At 40.8% G+C, this 20,666-nt stretch overlaps 1 protein-coding gene across 1 annotated transcript in view; it reads right to left on the bottom strand.

Annotated features, from left to right (window-relative positions):
- Nucleotides 1–3,333: 3,333 nt before the first annotated feature.
- Nucleotides 3,334–20,666, bottom strand: part of cox10 (cytochrome c oxidase assembly factor heme A:farnesyltransferase COX10) — a 35,735-nt gene continuing 18,402 nt past the window's right edge. Inside the window, exons 5-7 of the mRNA XM_085361555.1 lie at nt 10,858–10,928; nt 6,850–7,082; nt 3,334–4,371 (exon numbers count right to left, since the gene is read on the bottom strand). Coding sequence (XP_085217681.1) covers nt 3,938–4,371; nt 6,850–7,082; nt 10,858–10,928 — 738 coding nt within the window. The 3' untranslated portion in view covers nt 3,334–3,937. The remainder of the gene's footprint in view (nt 4,372–6,849; nt 7,083–10,857; nt 10,929–20,666) is intronic.

Consider the following 20,666-nt stretch of genomic DNA (forward strand, 5'->3'; position numbering starts at 1 on the left):
TTTAAATGTTTCACTCATCGTTCACACAGTTTTTTCCCCCATCTATTTTCAAAATGGTTTTTTTTCAACTACGAATTCCAAAGCTAATGTTGTCAGAAATATGAAAAAATGGTGGTGAAAAAATGTCTATAGGCTACATAAACAGTGCAAAAATAATCTCAGTTCACAAACCACATAATTTAAATGACACAGACTGTGAGTGAATGCGAAGAAATGAGGAGGGCACAGTGCTGGCGGTTAGAACTGGAAACAGGAAGCGTTACTTCATTATTTAGTTGATATTTTGTACATATTATCAAAAATTTCAATCCTCCCCCCCCCCATAAAGAGCAATAGAACCTATTAACAATGACATACTAAACAACAACAACAACAACAACAACAACAATAATAATAATAATAATAATAATAATAATAATAATAATAATAATAATAGTTAGCCTATAACTCCCAGGTATATTTCCTTTGTATTAAACGTGTGTCTTAATTGGATTTTTTTTCGCGCATTACAATAACTTTGCTTAGTTCTCCAACTTAGTTTTGCAGTTTTTTCAGTACTCAGCACGTTAATTAACGATGCAAAGCAGGAAACAATACTTCGATAATCCAACATGAGTGCTCTCCCGGGCTTTGTTATTCTAATATCCTGCTTCTGACAAAAGCTTGAGAAGCAGAAAATCACGATTTTAATCTGCATTTATTAATCTTTTTTTCGTGTGTTTATTTATTTATTTTACTTTTAAAGAAAGTATGCCATGAAGGTGTCTTTATTAATTTATTCTTGAAAAAAAGTATCCCTCGCATTAATGTAGGCAAACTTTTAAAATATAGTTTGTTTGGAGAGGTTTTTTGGTCATAGTTCAGCCATCTTCCAAACCAAGGCATGCTTTTTATTTTATTTATTTATTTTTTATTATGATTTTGTTTTTTTATCTGAGAACTTCCAAAGCTCAGCAAACTCAGAAAATAAAACGCATCGAGTATCGGAAACATGCATTAAATTTTCATTTTAGAGAAAAAGAGAGGAGAACAGGGACACCGAGTGCTTTTCGATTGGAGATGACTCAAAACAGATCGATGATTTAAACCTCGCGGTATTTTAGCCCCTTTTATGAAACAGCCAACCCACTGATAAACTATTGTGGGTTTTTTTTTAATGATTTGTGCAGCCTTCTTTTTCATGCGTGTTATTACACACGAACAAGCACGATTCATTTCCCCCCTAAAGTTTTGACTGCAAGAGTCAAAGCCACGTCGCAACAACGGCCTGAATTGTAATAAGAACTGAAGATAATATAATCATCCCGAGCCCGCAACGTGACGCACAAACAGAGCATTTCTAAGAGCAGATCTATTTTTTTAAATATATAAATATGAGTAATTTTCCTGGTGGAAAAAAATATGGCATTGCAGTAAAAGGACCTGTTGCTTGTGTTGATGCTCCACGGCGAGTTTATCGTAGCCTACTGAATATTTTCTCCCCATGGCATCAGAGTCACTTTTTACTCTAATAGCATATTCCTGCGGGGACTTTTTGGATGTAGTTTTACTGCGCTGGATGTATAGTTTCACTCTAAATATTTCTTTAGGATTAATGCAGCTATTTGGATTCTGTTTTGTAACAACCAACCTTTGAAAAGAGGCCAGAGGTCATCCTTCATCCTGAGATTTCTGCGCTTGAAGAGTATGAAGAGTCCTGGAATCCGAGCTGTTGCACAGCGTTTCCCTCCTCCTCTGATCCGAGTCTCAGTCTGGATATGAAAGCTTTCTGCACCGGGCTGGACTGCAGATTGCTGCTCAGGGAGTCTCCCCTGTTTACAGATGCATATTTCGCTCTTCACTTTGTTGACTCTGGCATGAAAGCTCCCACTCGCGCTGAACTGGCAAATCACATGAATGATTTAATGGCTGATATCAGCAATGGGGAAGAAGAGAGACCTCCATGTTTTTATGCATGGAGAGGAGTGAAATAAGGGAGAAGAGTACTCATAAAATATTGTTGACTTATAAAATAATAATAGACACAGCCTTTTTGAAGTTTTTCTTCATTCTACATTTGAGTAAATGTGATAAATCTAAAGTTTAAAATGCCCCGTAACATAGGAGTCAGCTTTTATGTACTCTATTATGTAATATAGGAGTCAGCTTTTATGTAAAGTATTATTACTAACAGAAGCTTGTGGTGTCCTTGGAAATCAAATACTTAAAGAGCTGCTCTAGCTTCGCTTTAGACATCTTAATTCTCCTGCTTTGAACAGTCTTTTCTTTTTTTATGTCTACTGTAAGTTTTACCACAATAAAGTCTCCTTAAAACCACCCTCCATTAAAGCTACAGCAATTAAACCCTACAGAACTTACATTATTGGATACAATCAAATATTTGAAATTATATTTAAGGTGACACACAGGAATGAAGAAAAAAAAAGAGTCGGGCACATATATAATTTTGCTGAGAAACCAATAAAGTTCTTTTAAAATCTAGCTAGTAGGTTTATTTTAATTTTCTGCAATTTTAAATAGCTTCTATACATTTCCTCCTGAGAATGAACTTTCCCTAGATTTTCAGTGGTAATTACTATGATTTAAACAAAACATTTTTCTTTTCCTTTTACCTTAAATCTGAAGAGAAACTCAAAAACTGTTCTATACTCGGAGCAACGGCTGGACATAATAACACAAAAAGCAATAAGACTTCAACTATCTTGCCTGATGGTACAAGGCGAGGTTCACCACTCGATCTCTATATGAACACGTGTAAACCACAACAGGCCATCACTTTGAGCCGTGAGGTTTGGTAAAGACATTCAATCTCCACACAGGTTGTGTGCCCCCTCACCCCACCCCAACTGTAGCAGCTGGCTCAATCGCTCTCCTTCAGCCCTCTGATATGAAACTCTGTATCCGGTCAGGCGCTTTACGAGGATGTCGAGCCGTTTCAGGTCTCTCGGCCACGGCTAAATCCTACAGCCCCCTTTTATGGCAGGAGGATGGCAGCGAGAGGAAGGGGGCACTTGTTTCACCGACTGCGGTGATGGAAATGTAACCAAATACCAAAACTAGGGGTAAAAGGCGGAAGGGGAGCACATGCTGACTGACAGGTGCAGAGGTGGTCTGCTAAATGGAGCTCATTGGAGGGATGGCGATTTGTTCTGAAAGTGAGCATACCCACTAAGGCTTTAATTGAAACCTAAATCCATACATCATGCAGGCAGCAACACCTAACGAGGTGTGCTAGCAGTTCGTGTGTGTTCTTTAAATATGTATAGAGAAACCAACTGCATGCACAGTTATTAACACACAGTAAATGATGACACAAAAGACAGAATCACGATCATGGCGTATTTATTGTCAGAGAGCATTTGCCCTTGTTCCTTACAGGGGTGAAAGCCTTCCCTTTGTTTTGGTGCAGGCAAACCATGTGGAATTAAAGCATCGTGTTAACGAATCGAGACCCATCAGTGTAAAAGCAAAACGCAACAAGGCCTATTAACCGTCAAGTATCAGGGATCAAGTGAAAGTCGAGCAAAAATCGACATAACTGCTATGCTGCAGCTGCCGGATAAACTTTGATTCGTCCTGTTTTTATACACACTGACTGAAAATAAAACATTTCGTTTGATGATTTGATTTTTGCATTTGTACAATTTATACTCTACAGTATGTCAACATCAGTCATGTAAAAGAGAGATCAACTAGTGGGCCCCGTTATAAATAAATACAGAATATATATATAAAGTACACACACATTCAAATGATTACAACCTGATGTAATAATTCAGTGTGTTTTCTGTAATTCAGCTACCGCTTCCAGCTCATGTCCTGATATGAAGTCAGCACCGATCACATTCCCATCCAACTGAAGTAAGACACTAAAGGAGTATTGTGGTTAAAATGAGGGTCCCACAGCTGTCTTTGATGTCATGGGTTATCTATGAAATTAGCTGGCTGGAAATGTGAGGGGTAAAAAGGCCCGAGGTAGAGCGGCGCCCTCCTGATTACTGCTATACTTTTTACAAGTGAGTGCCAGCAGCAGCAGCATGGGCAGGTGCCAGAGGCTGCAAAAGAACAGCTTTCGGGCGCTGCTGCGGTCTCCCTTGTGGTAGAACCGGAAGGCCAGGTAGCTGATGTACAGGTTGATGGGTAAGGAGATGACGGGGAAGGTCCAGGTGGTGACATCCAGCACGGGCGCTAAAGTTGACAGACCGATCAGACCGAGGCTGTGCCGTAGGGCCACCCGCTTGCACATGGCAGGGTGGGTGACGGACATCATTCGATAGCCACCACGGGAGTAGTCTTCCCTCAAGTTCCAGCTGAGGGCGTTGAAGTGGGGAAACTGCCAGCTGTACAGGAAACCACCCAGCAACAAAGCACCTAGACGGAGTGATTGGGGGGGGGGTGAGAGAGACATGAATGTTTAACTGATGCGGTGCTTATTTAATTCACACTCAGATTACTCAATTGTGGTCAAGGTGTAAAATAAAACCACCTATTTTTAATCTTAAAAAAGCAATAAGAGACAGTACTTCCATGCACTTTATTAGGTACACCTAAATGTACTTCCAAAACACCGGGTGCTACTCCTGTCAGCTAAGAACCGGAAACTGAGACTACAGTTCAAACGGGCTCATCAAAACTGGACATCAGAAGACCGGAAAATGTTGCCTGGTCTGATGAGTCCCAATTACTGTTGTGACATTTAGATGATTGGGTCACAATTTGGAATGAAAGCATAAATCCGCCCTTATTTCAGCTAGACTGGTGGTGGTGGTGGTGTCATGGTGTGGGGATATTTGCTTGGCACACTTTGAACCCCTTTACTACTAAGTGAGAATAGTTTAAATGCTATGGCCTACCTTAGTATTATTGCTGAGCATGTCTAAAGGCCTAAAAGCAAAAATGGGTCCAAACCAGTACTGTATTATTTTTTAATGGCTTTTGCTTAAAATATATAAATAAATAAATAAATACAATTCTCATTTACAAGAAAACAAACATTCAGGCCTACGTCTAAAACAGAAACGAAGCTAACGGTTAATAAAAGAGAACAAAAGTGGTTTCTTTTTCTGCTTAGAGGCAGCTTTTCTCATAAGTATTATTCCATTTCGTCATAATTAGTGAGTCAAACCAGAAGAAGAAGTGCACAAACTGACAGGAAGGGAAAATACTTGATCTAATTCCCTCGCCACAAGACTTTGTTTTAGCGGCAGTGGCTTGTATTTTACATCCTGCACAAGTGTTTAAAAAAATAAAAATAAAAACATAAAAAAACAGACCTGTGGGTCTTTGTGCTTTCTCAGCACAAAACACAGTACAATACAAATTCTCTCTATGAGGTTAAGTCCCGTGATAAAAGAGAGCAACACACCTTTGGTATGACTATGAACGGAAATGAGTGCACTTTACTTTGAGAGGTCACGTAACCCCTTCAATAACTCTGGCCTATTTATTACTTCATGATGAATTACTTCAAACTAAAAGTAAAAAGACAGAAAAAACCCCAATAAGTAGAACAAATGTGAAGACGAACATTTCTAAGACAACAGAGCAGCAACATAACACCACATCTCACAAAGATGTCATAACCGAACACTTGATGTGTCACCAAACATGCTGAATAACCTGCTCGGGTTCCATCTTTCCAACATCTTCATTTAATACCGAATTCATTTGACACTTTGCATTTAAACTCCACACGAACAAAAGCACTAATAATGCTACAGGGGCCCTGGGCATTATGTAAATCGAGCTTTATGTGCTTTAAAATCAGGCCCGGTCTCACACTAAAATAAGTTAGCACAAGAGCACAGCCACATGATCAAATTACCTACTGCAACAAATAATTATTTTCATCAAGATTTATGTAGTTCATGTAATGTTATTAGTATTATGAAGGAAAACTAGCAAAAAGCTATATTTCAGAAGCCCAAATCTGTTGTTTTGGGGCATTCTGGTTTAAATGGATGTAAGTGAAGCTATAATTTTGTCACGACTAAAAAACTTAGAAGACGGCAGTCCGGGAAGCCATGTCTGTGTACTGTATATGCAGCCTTTTTTCCTACAGACTGGCTGAAGACACGAAACAGCACGCGCCTTTAGTTTGGAATAACATGCTGGGTTTGTATCGCATCACAGTTTGGCACGAGTGAAAAGTGAACAGTGACGTTATGACAGTAATACTGAGGCGCAGTATGGGTTTCATTGTGCAGTAAGCCTGCAATTAATCTTTTAATAATTCCTCGATTAATTATTTAGTTATATCAAATGTCCCGGCGGCATTATACTTGAGATGTTTTCAAATGACTTGTTCCATCCTGTTCAGCTGTCTAAAACCAGAACATATTTGATTTACAATGATATAGAGCAGAGATCTGCAGTAAATCGAAATCACATTTGAAGAGCTGTGTGTGCAGCAGATATTTGGCATCTGTGTTTGATAAATCTATTCAAGCTGCAGGTTTTCCTACAACTAACTTTAAAATGTCTACACTAGTATCAAAAATACAGATGCGACCTTTGACCTCGACTAAGTGACGGGATCAGAAGACTCGCTTATGCTGTTAGAGCATGTCGGACGACAAATCAATACGTGATGAAATATCTGCAGAGAGGAGTGGTCTCTACCAGGCTTGCAACGCGTCCCTTCATTCGGGGACATAACAGTGTAATTTTGAATATTACAACTATGTGAATCATATTTTCTGGGCTTCTTCTGGAGTCTCCAGATTTCACCCCAACTGAACACCTATGGGAAAGGTTGTAATAACAGCACCTTAAAAATGATAATATGGGTGTTATTTAAGAAGGGTAAATATGTAAGAAGCTCAGAACAGTACAATGCTACATTCATACCTGGCTCCAGACAACCTGTGGCCGCAGTCCAGCCCATCACAGGAGGTATCGCCCCCACAACGGCACCCACCCACGTGTTGGTGATGCTGAGTCTCTTGAGCGGTGTGTAGCAACAGGTGTAGAGAAAGATGTTGAGGGCGCCCAGGAAGCCTGTCAAGGGGTTTACTGCCAGCGTGAGCAGAGCGACTCCTGGCACTCCACAGGCCAGAGCAAAGGACACTGCGTGGAGGGGGCTGATATAAGGAAGGGAGACAAACAGAGAGGGAGTCAGCTATATCGACTATACAAAGCTCAGGTGAAAGCATGGGAACAGTGTGCTGATAATGTTTCCTAAGTCTTTCTAACAGACACCAGATAAGACAATAATAGCTTCAAATGTTCAGTACAGACACACGCAGACCCGTGGGGGCCAGCAGTCAGCAGCCGAGCATGGCTGAGTCTCAAAACGGGAGGCATGGAGGACACTCATCTGATAAGAGTTTGTCAGGGATAAAAGTAGCGCCGCAAGATGAAGAGCATGTGCACGCACCAGAGATCAAAACTAGCTGAAGGAAACCACTGTGGCTCAGGCTTTTAGCTGGATGAAGGCTTCCTCCTCCTCTCCCTTCACCCCTCATCTTTAACTGAAAGCAGCGATGGCAACGTCTGGTTCAAATTCACCAGTAAATGCTTCATAAATTAAAGAGGGAGGAGATTAAAATCTTGACCAAACGCAGGCCTTTTTCTTCAGAAAGCAAACGGGGCTTTTATTTTGGTGGTGTGGCCATACAGGGGGATTGGAGCATTAATGTGATTAGTGGTGTTATGTCTTTTTTATGTGGGCTGAGATGGGGCCGTGCAGGCTGGCTTTGGGCAGCTGACAGCCTGGCTCTGGGCTGGCTCAGTGGGGGTCAGGGAAGGGAGTGCGTCACATGGCCTGAGGTGGGTTTAGTGTCCTTTGCTTACAGCTCGACACAGCCGCAGTCATAACGTCAGGCTCTTAATGTCAATACAGAAAGCCCAACAGGTTTCCTTTTGGTTAGACCACAATCAAGGTCATGGATCCAAATGTAAAACACCCATAAGGTTGAAGAAACAAGATGAATCTACTTAAAGCCCTGTAATCTGTGAAGCACTCAAACGGTCAGAGAGCGCAAAGTAAACTGTGGAAAGCAAACCTTCTCTATTCAAGCCTGACCAGAAATAAAGCGGCTTGAGGGACTGGTGTAAAACTGGAAACTGAATACAGATTTATGGAACCTTCTAAGACTCAACACCACTCACATATTACTAAAAACAGCCTACTGATCCACTGACATGAAATCTGCCACAAAAATCTCAAGAAAACATTCAAAACCTGTTTTTCTTACTCGTTTTGTTGAAATTTACACACAAAAACTGAATATTTAGTTGAAAAAGCACTGAGGGTGACTACGCTTCAGTTACCTTGCATTTTACTAGCATTTAAATAAATGTAATACTGTATACTGTTCTGTAAATATGATTAAATTACTCAAAGTTTAGTTCACGTTACTGAAATAGTTGTTTGATAAAATCTGTTGGTAAAACTGAGATGCATTGATGGCTTTATAAAAGCTAGTAAGTATTGTTTGACGTCCTGGTCACTTGCTTGTCCAACAACACTTAAAACTATTGAAAACATTTATAAAAGAAGTTTAAAAATACTTGACAAAAAACAGACTTCCCACCACCACTGTCATGTGTTAAAAAAACATAAATTACTGAACTTCAATAACTTAGTGAAACTTAAAAGAGTGTGTTTAATATATAAAGTCTTACACTCCCTTGCTCCACCACCACTAAAGCAGTTCATTAGGCATAAAGAAAGCTCAGACAGGACCACTCGAGCTTCAATCCGAGGAGACTTGTTTATACCCCACAGACGGACAGCATTTGGGCAGAACGTCCTCTCTGTTAAGGGAGGCCATCTGTGGAACAGTCTTCCTCAACCCATTAGAGAATGCTCTACACTCAATTTGTTTAAGGCAAAGGTTAAAAACTGGTTATGGACAAATCAAGTGTGTGATCATGTATGAGTTGTATAGTTTTAATGTTTTATTTGGGAACAGAATGGTGTGTATGTGTGAGTTTGGTGATGGAGTTTTTATTATGAATGAATGATGAATTTTTATGAATTATTATGTCTATTTTTTATGCTTAAGGACAACAGATGGAAATTAGCCCTTGGCTATAATCTGGTATCTTTGCATTCATGTAATTTTTTTTTACATTTATGTTCATTAACATGCACTGTCCTAAATAAATAAATAAATAAATAAGTAGTCTCAGATCCATTAAAACTTTGAAACTCTGAAATCCCACTCTGACTTAAGTATGTGCTGATTTCCACACTGTAACCAACTCTGGTTGTAACAGTTGCAATCTGAATTGCTCTCCTTAGAGATACTCAAAATGATCTACTGCCTCACCACATCTGGAAGCCTCAAATTTGACAAGACCACAACTAAGAGAGGGTGACTGTCATTCACATTTCCAAAAAGAAAAAAAAAAGGTGGGAAAGATGATATACTAGTATTGTCCTGATGTAACACAACAAACTACATCCAACACTGACATCACACTAGGCGGAGCAGGTTTTGCAGTAAGGACAAACAAAGCTGGGTAACACAATTTAACTCATACAAAGCGCTTTCCTAAAGGCAACACAGAGATGTGTAAAATGTGGCTTCCTGATGGCTTGTTTGACAGGACAGTCCGGCCTGCAATCTGCTCTCTGTCTCCACACGAGATTGTATGTGTGAATGAGGAGAAGGGAGACGTGCTAGAAACAATGAGCAAGAGATGCAGCTATTTTGTGAATCTCAGAGACAGACGTACACCTCCTCTTGTCAAACGAAGGCTAAAAGCCAGAGAAGAGAGGCTGTGTTTAGACAGAGGGAGAGCACTTCCAATAACCACCTCAGCAGCACCAGTACACTTTTAAACAGCATGTCAATGGAGAATTCCTTAAACTGGGATGAGATAGCTGTGGTGTGGGTGAAGAACCAGTCATGGTACTAACAGAATCTTTAGTTAAACAAAAAAAAAAAAGATCGTGTGGACATTCAGTCTATATTTAGAGAGCTGCACATCAACAGGTTGCTTTATTTCTTGGGGAGCTGTTCATCCTGTAAGAATGAACGGCAAATGAGGCAATTTCCTGGCAATGATAATGGTTGAAGAAGACCTGTAGTCTGTTTGGGTTTATGCATCAGTGAAAATCCATGTGTTTGCCTGCTGCTTAAAGGTGCTAGTCTTTCAAAAGGGGCAAGCAGAGACCAGCATATCCAGTCACTGAGTAAGATTTGTAGGAGCGTGGCAATCCACATAGTTCACTGAGCACCAAAACAGAGGTTATCTGATATCTAAAGAGCAGAGGTAGCACAGTGAGGGTGGTTAGGTAACCTACACCTCATCTCAACCTCATCACCCTCCTTTCCAACCTGCTGACAAGTTCAAATTACACCTGACAGGTGGAGAGCAGAGGCTCATCAGTGCTGGCATGCATTTCTCTTCCTGGCAGCTAAGGTCTCTCTACATAACAGCTATTGCTCTGGTTCAACACCACAATAACTCAAAAAGGAAAGCTGGAACTGAAAGGTGTAAATTAATATGTGCTACTGTTTTATTTAAGCAGTAATCATCATATCGCCTGCAAGTGCGCAGAGGCTCTGACATCACAAGCTGCTAGATCACGTTTCACCCCAGGAAAAGTATCCAGCTAAGGCACAAGGTAAGGATCAGGTCAGTGAGCAAGAAAACAGTAACACACTTTGTCTTTCACCCAGTGAGATGTACAAGAGTTAGTCAGGGTGGCTGAGCAGCTGTCACACAGTGTCGCTGCACTAAACTCAACCCAAACTCGTGGTGAAGCTGGTGCACTTCACTCCTCATGTGCATTCTCTGGCAATTTGTTTTACAGTCTTTCTAAAAGGATAAAACGTACCGATGGTAGTTCTATACCAAATCAATCATACAGTGTTTAATATGCAGGAAGGAAAATATTACCTGATCTGTCCTCTGACGAGCGGACGGTTCTTTGTTCTGTTCATGTTGGAGTCAAAGGGCACCTCGAAGTACTGTGGAGACAGAAGAACAAGTGGGTTAGTGCAGGAAAGTGACAGTCAAGTTCCAGATACAAGACACCAGACAAGAAGAAACAAGGAGGAGCTGTCCTGTGAGACATTATCTTCTGTACGGCATGCAGCGGAGAATATTTATCAGTCTATGAAATGAGAACTTTTGCAAAATGTTTAAGGTAAATTCTTGCACACTTTCTACACTGCAATTCAAAAGATGCAGTTTGTCAAATTAAAATGAGTTTTCAATATATTGTTGAGATGCAAAGGTTGGGCTGAGACCCAGACAAACATGTTTTTATTTGTTTTTTAATTCAAACATTATGCAGATGCAAAAAGGAGAAAAAAAAAAGCCTAAACCCCATACTGGTTAAGCTTTCACAGAAATGTACATAATATAGTGTGCCTCATAGAGCAAACATGGGAGACTTTCACTGTTACTGCCAATGTCAGCCTTTCTACTGCAGCATAGGAACAGAACCGATATGATGGGACCCGCTTTATGTACGGTCATAGCAACTCTCTGAATCGAAAGCTCACACTGCATTTTAAGAGTAAATGGACTGGAGGTGGAAGGTGGAGGCAGTGAGCTAGCTGTTGGGTGGGAGGTGGTAGTGGTGGGAGTGTTCTGGGATACAACTATGTGAAAAACTACTTATACTCCCGTTTTATGATCTGCTCTGGAGGAGTAAGCTTCAAAGTGCTCCCATGAGATTGGCAATGTGTGACTAAAACGCAAACATATGGGGTGCTTAAATGCAGGAACTGGCTAATCTGTGTGTGTGCGTATCTGTGTGCAAGTGAGAAAATGAACATACGTGTGTGTTTCTTGTCTGATAAAGCATCTGACTAACGAAAAAAGCAGATAAAGCATGTGAACTATGGAATATCGACGTCCATCTCTCCTGATATATGTTTCACATAAAATATCTAATAAACAGATAATCCACTTTTCTCATCTTAAACCCCAGTTACCAAATTTACTGCAGTCATTAAAATCATATCATAAAAAACATTGGAGGAATGTGCCACCCTTGGTATCATATAGATTTTCTTTTCTAATATCATTAGGGAGTGGGCCACACCATCAATCTCTGATACAGAAGATCTCTCATAATAGACGACTGTAATTTGGAGTAAAAAACACTGATGGAAAGATCAAACATCTTTGTGGTCCCCTTACATCAGTTTGCACTATGTTTGGTGTTGGGAGGCACACTAAGCCATTCAGATGAGGGCTGCGAAATGCTACACACATGTCAAATAGTACAATATAATACAAGTACTTAATTTCGCCTGTTTGCACATGATACAGCTATTCTTTAGTCACAATTTTACATCCCATCTCAAGATAAAAGAACAAAACTGGAACTGAGGGTAAAGTTTAGCTCCTTATTTGGATGCAGTTACTGCTAAAATTGCAATGCAATAAAACTGTCCAATAAAAACGTTTAACAGTCAAGAACAAGTTTCTTACACTTGGATTAGGCCTAGTCTGAAACTCAAAAAAAGGGACTTGGACTATGCTTAATCCATGTCTGGGAAACTGAGCCTATAATTAATAATAATCCATCTTCATGCACTCAAAAGAAAACTTCTGTCTTCTGTTTTCCATCTTTGTTTCAGCTTTACTGGTCTGCTTGGTTTTGGACTGTACTAGGCTATGGCACAGCTGCGTATGCTGCTGTAGGACCCGAAGGCCCAGGCCAAGGTGTTAATTCTATTTCCTGGGTCAGGAAATGCGTCAGGTCAGGGGCCGCATGAGAGAGAAATGCACTTTGCGGCCAGGCTAGAACATAACAGGACTGAAGCTGGCCTCAGGCAGGCCCAGGGCCAAGCTCACTGCAACACTGCTCACATAAAAAGGACCCACTTAGTTTCCAATAACATCATCCCACTTGGTTTAAAAAAAAGAAAAAAAAAGCACAAATTCTGTGCACAACAGGACTGTCTTTTGTTCAGCCACAGGCGTAACAACACACCTGTACTGTACATATGAAGTGAAGTAAATTATCTCTCTCCCGTTGCTTGGATCATGCTGTCGTGCGCATTTGCAGAGACTGATACGTAAATGTCACGCGGCCGATCCTGTTCCGTGAGCCGTGTTGTCATTTCACAGTTTGTCCAGTCCTGCTCGTGTTCCTCCCTCTCTGCCTTTTAAGTCGAATTGCCTCATCTGGTTCGCATTAGCGGCCTTCACAACCCATGTCATTATTTCCGCCCAACATCGCCATGTGTTACAGTGGTGGCATTAAAATAACTGGGCCAGTTGTGTTTTGTGTGTGTGCGCGTGTGCTGCTACAGGTAGGTCCCGAGTTTGTAATGATTTGTAATTGTTGACAGGTCTTCAATTACACCGAGACCTTGATTGTGTAATTAACTGACTGTGGATGACGGTTATAGCATTTAGAAACAGTTTCAAACTCCACTTTAAGACCAGAGTAGGGTTTATATTTAAAAATAAAAATGTGTTTAGTGGCGAGATATATAAAAATACCCTGCTTTGAATAAAAATGTATGCCCCCCAGATTAAAAAAAAAAAAAAAAAGTGAAAAGAAGAGTGTTGATTGTTGTGACAAGGTTTGGAAAGGACTTTGATAGCCTCTTTTTATTTTTGGTATGAGCAATATGCTAATGCATAAAGTACATTTTGAGCTGTGATGCATGTGGACAAAGCCTCAGAAGAAGATATAAACAGATCTTTGAGTTTTTGGGGGATTTTTTTGTTGTTTTTAACCTCATGCAGCTCTGCTCACATCACTCACTGATACACTATGACGTCTAATTGAAACGGATGGTTTCTGTTTATTTTAAGAGCGCCACTGTTCACTCATCATTCATTTCCTGACAATGCTGAACAGTGTAGGAAAATAGGCCATTTATAATAATCTGCGTAGCTGCAACAAACAAACTGCATCTTTAGCTCCAGCTAAAGAAATGACTAAACTGACAACATTTCCAACCCTATGGATCAGCTTAGGGATATACAATAAAAGACTGGTGTAGGACCGGAAGCTATGGACATGAGTGCTGCTTTCAATTATGAACGCACACGCGCACACACAAAACCCCTAACTGTAGGGACAATTATCTGCCAGACGATGAGGATGGAGAGCAGGAGAGACCAAAGAGAAAAAAGGCAAAGGAGAGGGGGTGTTCAGCTGCCAGATCCTTTGAGCTATCAAAGACAGAACGTGATCCACCGCCAACCACCAGGGCTCAATTGATAACAGGCTTGGGGGAGGCATTTCCTATTCTTGTGCAGAAGTGTATCTGTTTGATGACTGTAATTTAAACACTCAGGCAGCATAATTTAAGGCCATATTTTAACAAAATGTGCAAAAAAAAATCCTTTCATGAAGTTGGCCTGTAAAACAATTAAGAAGAATGAACAACAGAGGACAAATTTAGATGTTAACTGACCGCTTACACATCTCTGATCTGAAAGCAAAAACAACAATAGGAAGTGCAGCGATGGTTAAGAGAGGAGTGCTACAGTAAGTACACTCTGTTTACTCAGGAGGCAAAAGTGTGCCTAAACACAGACACAGGGCGAAAAGACACAACTAAGCAGCTGTATGGCTTTGGCTCACAGAAACATCAGCTGGCCATCAACAGCGTCTCCCTCTCTTGTTCTGGCGAAAAAAACCCAGGTGCACGGGTAAGCCCAACAATCGCAAGTCATCACTTGTCAAGACTGTCACCTGTTTGCGCACTGCAGTTGAATAGCAGAGTCAAACATCCACAGGGGTGGGTGGTGCTCCGCTGCATGCGAGCCAAGTCTACTTTAAAAAAAAAAGAGAGAAAAGCATCAGAGCTTTTAAAAGCCCTTTCAGCACCAACTGTGAACTGTCTCTGATCAGCCACTTGACAAACAAGCAGCCAAAGATTTACATAGATTAAGCTTTCCTCAGAAGTCAATTCAATGTTTCTGGCAGACGTTCGTGATGTTTGGAAGTCAAATGAAAGAAAAGAAAAAAACAGACAGGGCATGCGACCTGACTAGTCACAACACTAAACAATGGTATGGAAGATCAAGGTTATTTCAAGGGGTTTCCACTTCTAGCGAATGAGCTGTGCTGTCACAAAAAATGCAACTGAGAGGCAAATAAAGTGGCTTGGAACTATTTGAGTAATGCTCTAATTTTACACTGCTTCCCTGAAAAACCTGTTATACACTGCCAAAGTACTTATTAGTACTGCAAAGATGAGCCTTTTGTGAATGTCTGTGAGGACAGCAAAGCCTCGATACAGATGGGTTGTTGGTGGTTTATAAGTGGTTGGAAAAAAAAGGTAAATGAAATGATTCCTCTATATAGCACTTTTCTACTCTACTTGAGCACTCCAAGTGCTTTATACAACATGCCATTCACCATTCACACAAGCACTTCTATCTAAGCGCTTTCTTTCCAACATTCACACACATTCATACTTGGAGTTCAGTGTCTTGCCCAAGGATACTTTATGCATGCAGACTGCATCAGCCAAAGATCAAACCACCAACCTTCCGATTAGTAGATAACCTGCTCTACTTCCTGAGCCACAGCCCGAGGTGGCAAAGGAGACACACCACAAGAGACAACTGTCCTAATATGAATTCAGCTACACATGTTCAGCTAGAGAAAAGATTTGTGTCCAGAAAATGTAAATGTAACTGCTTGAGAAGCGCAGCACTTTTAATATTTGCGTCACCTTAGGGCATCTCCCTTACTCCATTTCTGCATATAGCAGTATTTAGATCACACTATCTGCAGTGAAAGGGAAAGATAAAAATGTCTTCCGGAGTCTGGAATGCTGCATATGAACAGCTGGCAGATGTGTCTGAGGCTCTTCATGTGATCAATGGCGCTAGACGAGCTTGTCTGATTAAAAACAAAAAGCTCTGATTGCTTTCCCTCGTTACACGTATGTGTTCAGAATTAGACTATTAGCTTTAGCCTTCTAACAGCATGCAACTACCTGAAATGAAACATCCCATAATTCTTAGCTTTCTGAAATCCAGCCGCACTCAGTGCTGCTGTATAGCGTAGTCTCTTCCCACGCACCACTTTAAAGACTGCAGTACTCTGTCTGGCCAAAGCGTGGATCACGTCTCCCTTTCAGCTGTGTGCTGAACCCACACCTCTTCCAGCTCTCTTTATAGTGGTCTGTGTGGAGCTGTTGGCAGCGGTTCAGCTGGCACAGCATCCCTCTTGATTAATGGGCCGAGTGTGGGACAGTGAAGCGCTAAACTGTCCCCATGTTAATCAGCCAATTAATGCCGGGCAGAGCTGCATTACCTCTGCCCTGCCGATAATCAGTCCCGTTGCCTGTGAAGATATGGGCAGGATCTGGGAAATCTTACTGCAGGGCAGAGGCATGCTGTACTCAGTGCCTGGAGCATGAAGAAGGATGGAGTGCTGCAACTTTAACAAAAAGAAAGAAAGAAAGGAAATGCAGGGGATTTTTCATACATGTTTTTCTTCTAATTCATTTGATCAAAGGAGGGTTTGACAGCTGCTGCTTTGCCTCCAGAAGGAAAGTTTTTGCTGCACAACTAAAGATGAATGAGTTATCCATTTCTGTTGTGCGCAGGAGACCGGTTTAAGCTGCTAGGACCCAGCATTGTGGGAATATGGGTTTAGAAGTGATGCCATAGTTCATCTTACTTTCCCTGCGTGTCATAAACTATCAATATTTTCATCTTTTACACTGTATTATGACTAGGCCACAGTGCCTCCTAGTGTGAAGGAGGGCTCAGATTACAAGACTGACTCTTGCGGGGAGACGTTGAAGAGGAGAAAACCTTTGGGATTAAAGCATCCACTCTCACAAACAGATTTCAGAAAGAGTGCATAGCACCCAAGATCAGTAAACTTGCGATTTTAGTGATACGTTCAGATCATTAAAATATTATACAATGTAAAATCCTTAAACTTGGACTTGCGGCTCTATCCTTTGATGAATTTCCCAGTAGTTTTCCAAGTAGAAAAGTAGGAAGGGGTCGGTATAATTTCTCACAGAACTAGATATTGACCACGCTGGGTGAGATCCTTACTTTCACTCTACAGTACACACACCTATGCAAACAAGGGGAATGCCTTTGGAAAGCTGGCCAGCCATATCGCTAGTCTCAGCTTGATAAGTTAACATTCTTACTAATGAGGGTATTTCAGTCCAGTTTCTGATTACCATTAACTTTGGGCACACTTGACTGCTTTCTATTCAGTCTCACAAAGTGTGGGAAAATAAAATAGTGAAAGCTGAATTCATAGAACTGGGCTGTGTGTGTGTGTGTGTGTGTGTGTGTGTGTGTGTGTGTGTGTGGGGGGGGGGGGGGGGGGGGGGGGGGGTCGTCTTGTTTAAAAAGAAATAAACAGTCCTTTCCGCCATTAGTGTGCATTTGGAAGTAACTGTGAGGGTGTGACTGACATGACATGCAGTTTGAAAGCCTCTCAACAGTTCGGGTGCAGTTGAAAAAGAGACATGTGCATGACCATGTGTATGTTTGAGAGAATGTGAGTGTTTAGATTTTTCGTCCGCAGCTGTGTCTGACCACAGGAAGACTGGAATGAGTGTGAATGGGTGTTCGTGTGTGTGTGTGTGCGTGCCTGCTTCAATATGGCTCAGATACGGCTCGATCTGGAAGAAATACATGCTAGGAAAATAGAATAGGGAACGGACACATATGAAAGCCCTCGCTCTTCTCTAAAACATGACAGAAGCCATCACCGCCTCTGATAGATTTGTATTTGTGGCAGTGACCTGTGGTAAAATCCATTCTTCATCTCTAGACAGGCTCATTCAACAAGCCTTTCAAATCAAAATGAGGACGAGAAGAAGACAAGGCTGGGTATAGACCTTTATTTACAGCCGTACTTCCCTATTTACCCATAGCACTGTGGGTGGAAGATGATAAGGGTTTTAAAGAAAAACTTAAAACTGGTCACATTTGTGAAGAAAAGGCAGGATGTATATATATATTTTTAGTCTTTTATACATTTCTTTTTATCTTTGTTGGAATAGAACTTTGGAAAGAGGACAAGAAAGGTGAGAGGAAGAGCAGGGGAAAGACAGGGCCGGGCTGGAACCCAGGCCTCTACATTCACCTTACAGCGTATAGGTTGACAGCTATACCTAGTTAGCCATACCAGCGTCAATATGTTTAGCATAACTCAACTGCTACATACGTGCTTATAAACCACAAAAAGTTGTGGTTGTCAGTCTTAGATAACATCTGGCAGCCCCCCCTTTTCAGTTTGACATTTCTAAAGCGACAGGAAACACAATAGGAAAAAGCTGAACTATGTGTATTTGGAGGCAGAACATATGCAGATACACGCAATGCAAGGGATCTGACAGTAAACAGTGGCAAGAAGCAGCGGGACTAAATTATTTATCCGTGAGTGACAATCTTGTTTGCTGGAGCAAATAGGAGGAGAGCGTGTAAACAGGGTAACAAAGTTCCTGTCAGAGTCTGTCCTCCTCCACTGCCAGAGCTTTACCCCCGAGACCCATCCCTTCTCACTGTGTCTCTCTATCTGTGCCTCCTCATCTCCCTCACTATCCTCTCAAGTGGAAAAGCAACCAGTTAGCATCTTGATGGGTTAGAAGTGAGCTGTCAACTATCTGTCCTGTGAAAGCAACAAATATTCTTCCTGTCAGGATGTGGCACAACACAACTTGTAGAGTCTATGAGCCCTAGCACAGGTTCTCAAGGAGAAGTTAAAATCATGACTGCAAAAATGTGTCTAATTGTCTAACTGTCATCGAATTATCAGCAAATGTCAATTTACAGGCTTTAATTTTTACTAGGAAAGGGGGTTTAACATGTCAACTGGTACACAATATAAAGAAACCCTAGAATGAATGCTGCATAAACACTTGGCTGCAACAACTACAAAGCTGGTTAACCAAACAGACAGTATATCTGCTCATCAGCATTCAATTTTAGTCTTTTAAACTAATTTAAATGCTGTTTTTTTCCCAAAAAATCTGTCAGTATGTCCACGTGAGACAACCAGTCACTAATTAGGTGTCATACAGTAAAAGGCCAGATATGAAACTACTGTGCCTGACTCAACAATTGATTTGAATTTGAAAAAAAAAAAACACAATAGCATTAAAGAGCACAGAGTATGGATAATAAATGAAGCTGTGTTCAACATAAACACCTTTTTTTCCAACTCTGCTCCAAGCTATCTCAATGACCATATAGTTCATCTACAGACTAACTTAGTTAAGCTACTTGTTAAATTAGTTCTGCGATCATTGTGTGAAACAACTGAGGCATGAATGGGATCAGCTAAAACACTTGCTAATCTTCTCATTTAAACCATGGGTGGTATATTGAAGTATTTTAGTGATACTTTAATGTAAAAACACTGTCTCTCAAAATTACTTGCTATTCAAGGTTAACTTACTTCAAAGGTGAACTGATAAATGGAAACTCCATCACTATCTGAGGGCCAGCAGATGGCCAATCAATTTGCCAAGTATTCCTTTTTTACTAGCCCTGGGCCACTAAACCAATGGTTAAGTTAAAAACTGTAAGTCAATACCTATCATTAAAACCATAATGTTGAATAATAGTATTAATAAAATCCCAATGACACATTTAAAAAAGTGCCATTATGATTGTATGCTGGTGAAAATCAGACCCATATTTCCCCTACTCACCCTGTCTCATGGTAAGCAATTATTACCCCGATTACCGGGTATCATTAGTACCAATTCCAGCCTATAGATGTTAAATGTTTAATTCACTGGATCTGATACATTTTGCATGTAATGCACACACACATATAGGGTATAACCACCTAAGGGTACTTTTTTAGATGTCTATCATTCTGAAACTCATTACAGTTGAGTGGGTGTAAAATGAATGGGAACACAGCAGCTGCTACGTCCTTCTGCTTGAATGAGTCGCTACAAGGTTATATTAATGGTGCAGCCTTTACAGTTAAAAGCCCTTTTTTATGCATTCACATCTTTTGCTTTGGAAGCATGTAGGCACGCATAATCAGACACAGATAGACTCTTTGCTGAATTAAATCTGAACAATCAAGTGAGCTCTCTTATAACACAAACCGCCATGAGCATTAATTTAGGGGAACGTCTATGACAACAAAGCCTTAATTACAGAAGCCCCTTCAAAGCAGAGTTATGTTATGGGGGCTACATTGAGCGATTACACCAGTTTTGTTTGTGGGATGAAAAAGTGATGCTTACGGGCGAGACTAGAAAGAGAGAAAATGGTTATTGCGATGTACAGCAACACGCAATCAAGTGATATTATAGTGTAGAGATGATAAAAAAGCAAGTTTGATTTCACCATCCCTTTGTGATTCCCAGGTGAGGGGAAAACAAAAAGTGTTACCTCATATAAGGTGTTGAAAGAAATGAATGGAGACGTCAAAGCCTGAGCAAATATGTACGTATACACCCAGGGACGCACACTTTGAACTGTATTGTAAGCAGTAATCAGCAGTTACTACATGACAGAGTCTGCTAGGCTGCCGTGTCATCAAATGCCCAAAGATCCTTTTAACTATCACACACCCAACACAGAATAATAGCTTCCTCGGGTGAGAGGAATGACGGGTGGAGGATAAAGAGGTGAACTGACGCGTCTCTAAAATGTCATATCCGAGCACAAGCATGACAGACTTACTAAGTCTTGTGTCTGCCCTTGCAGTGCTACCACCCACATAAATCGTAGCATTTGCTGCGTGGCACTAGATACATGCCCAAAAAAAG

This window comes from Diplotaxodon limnothrissa, linkage group LG8 (genome assembly GCF_057381915.1).
Source record: "Diplotaxodon limnothrissa isolate DT_005_m linkage group LG8, D_limnothrissa_male_GT1.1, whole genome shotgun sequence".
Lineage (NCBI taxonomy): Eukaryota > Metazoa > Chordata > Actinopteri > Cichliformes > Cichlidae > Diplotaxodon > Diplotaxodon limnothrissa.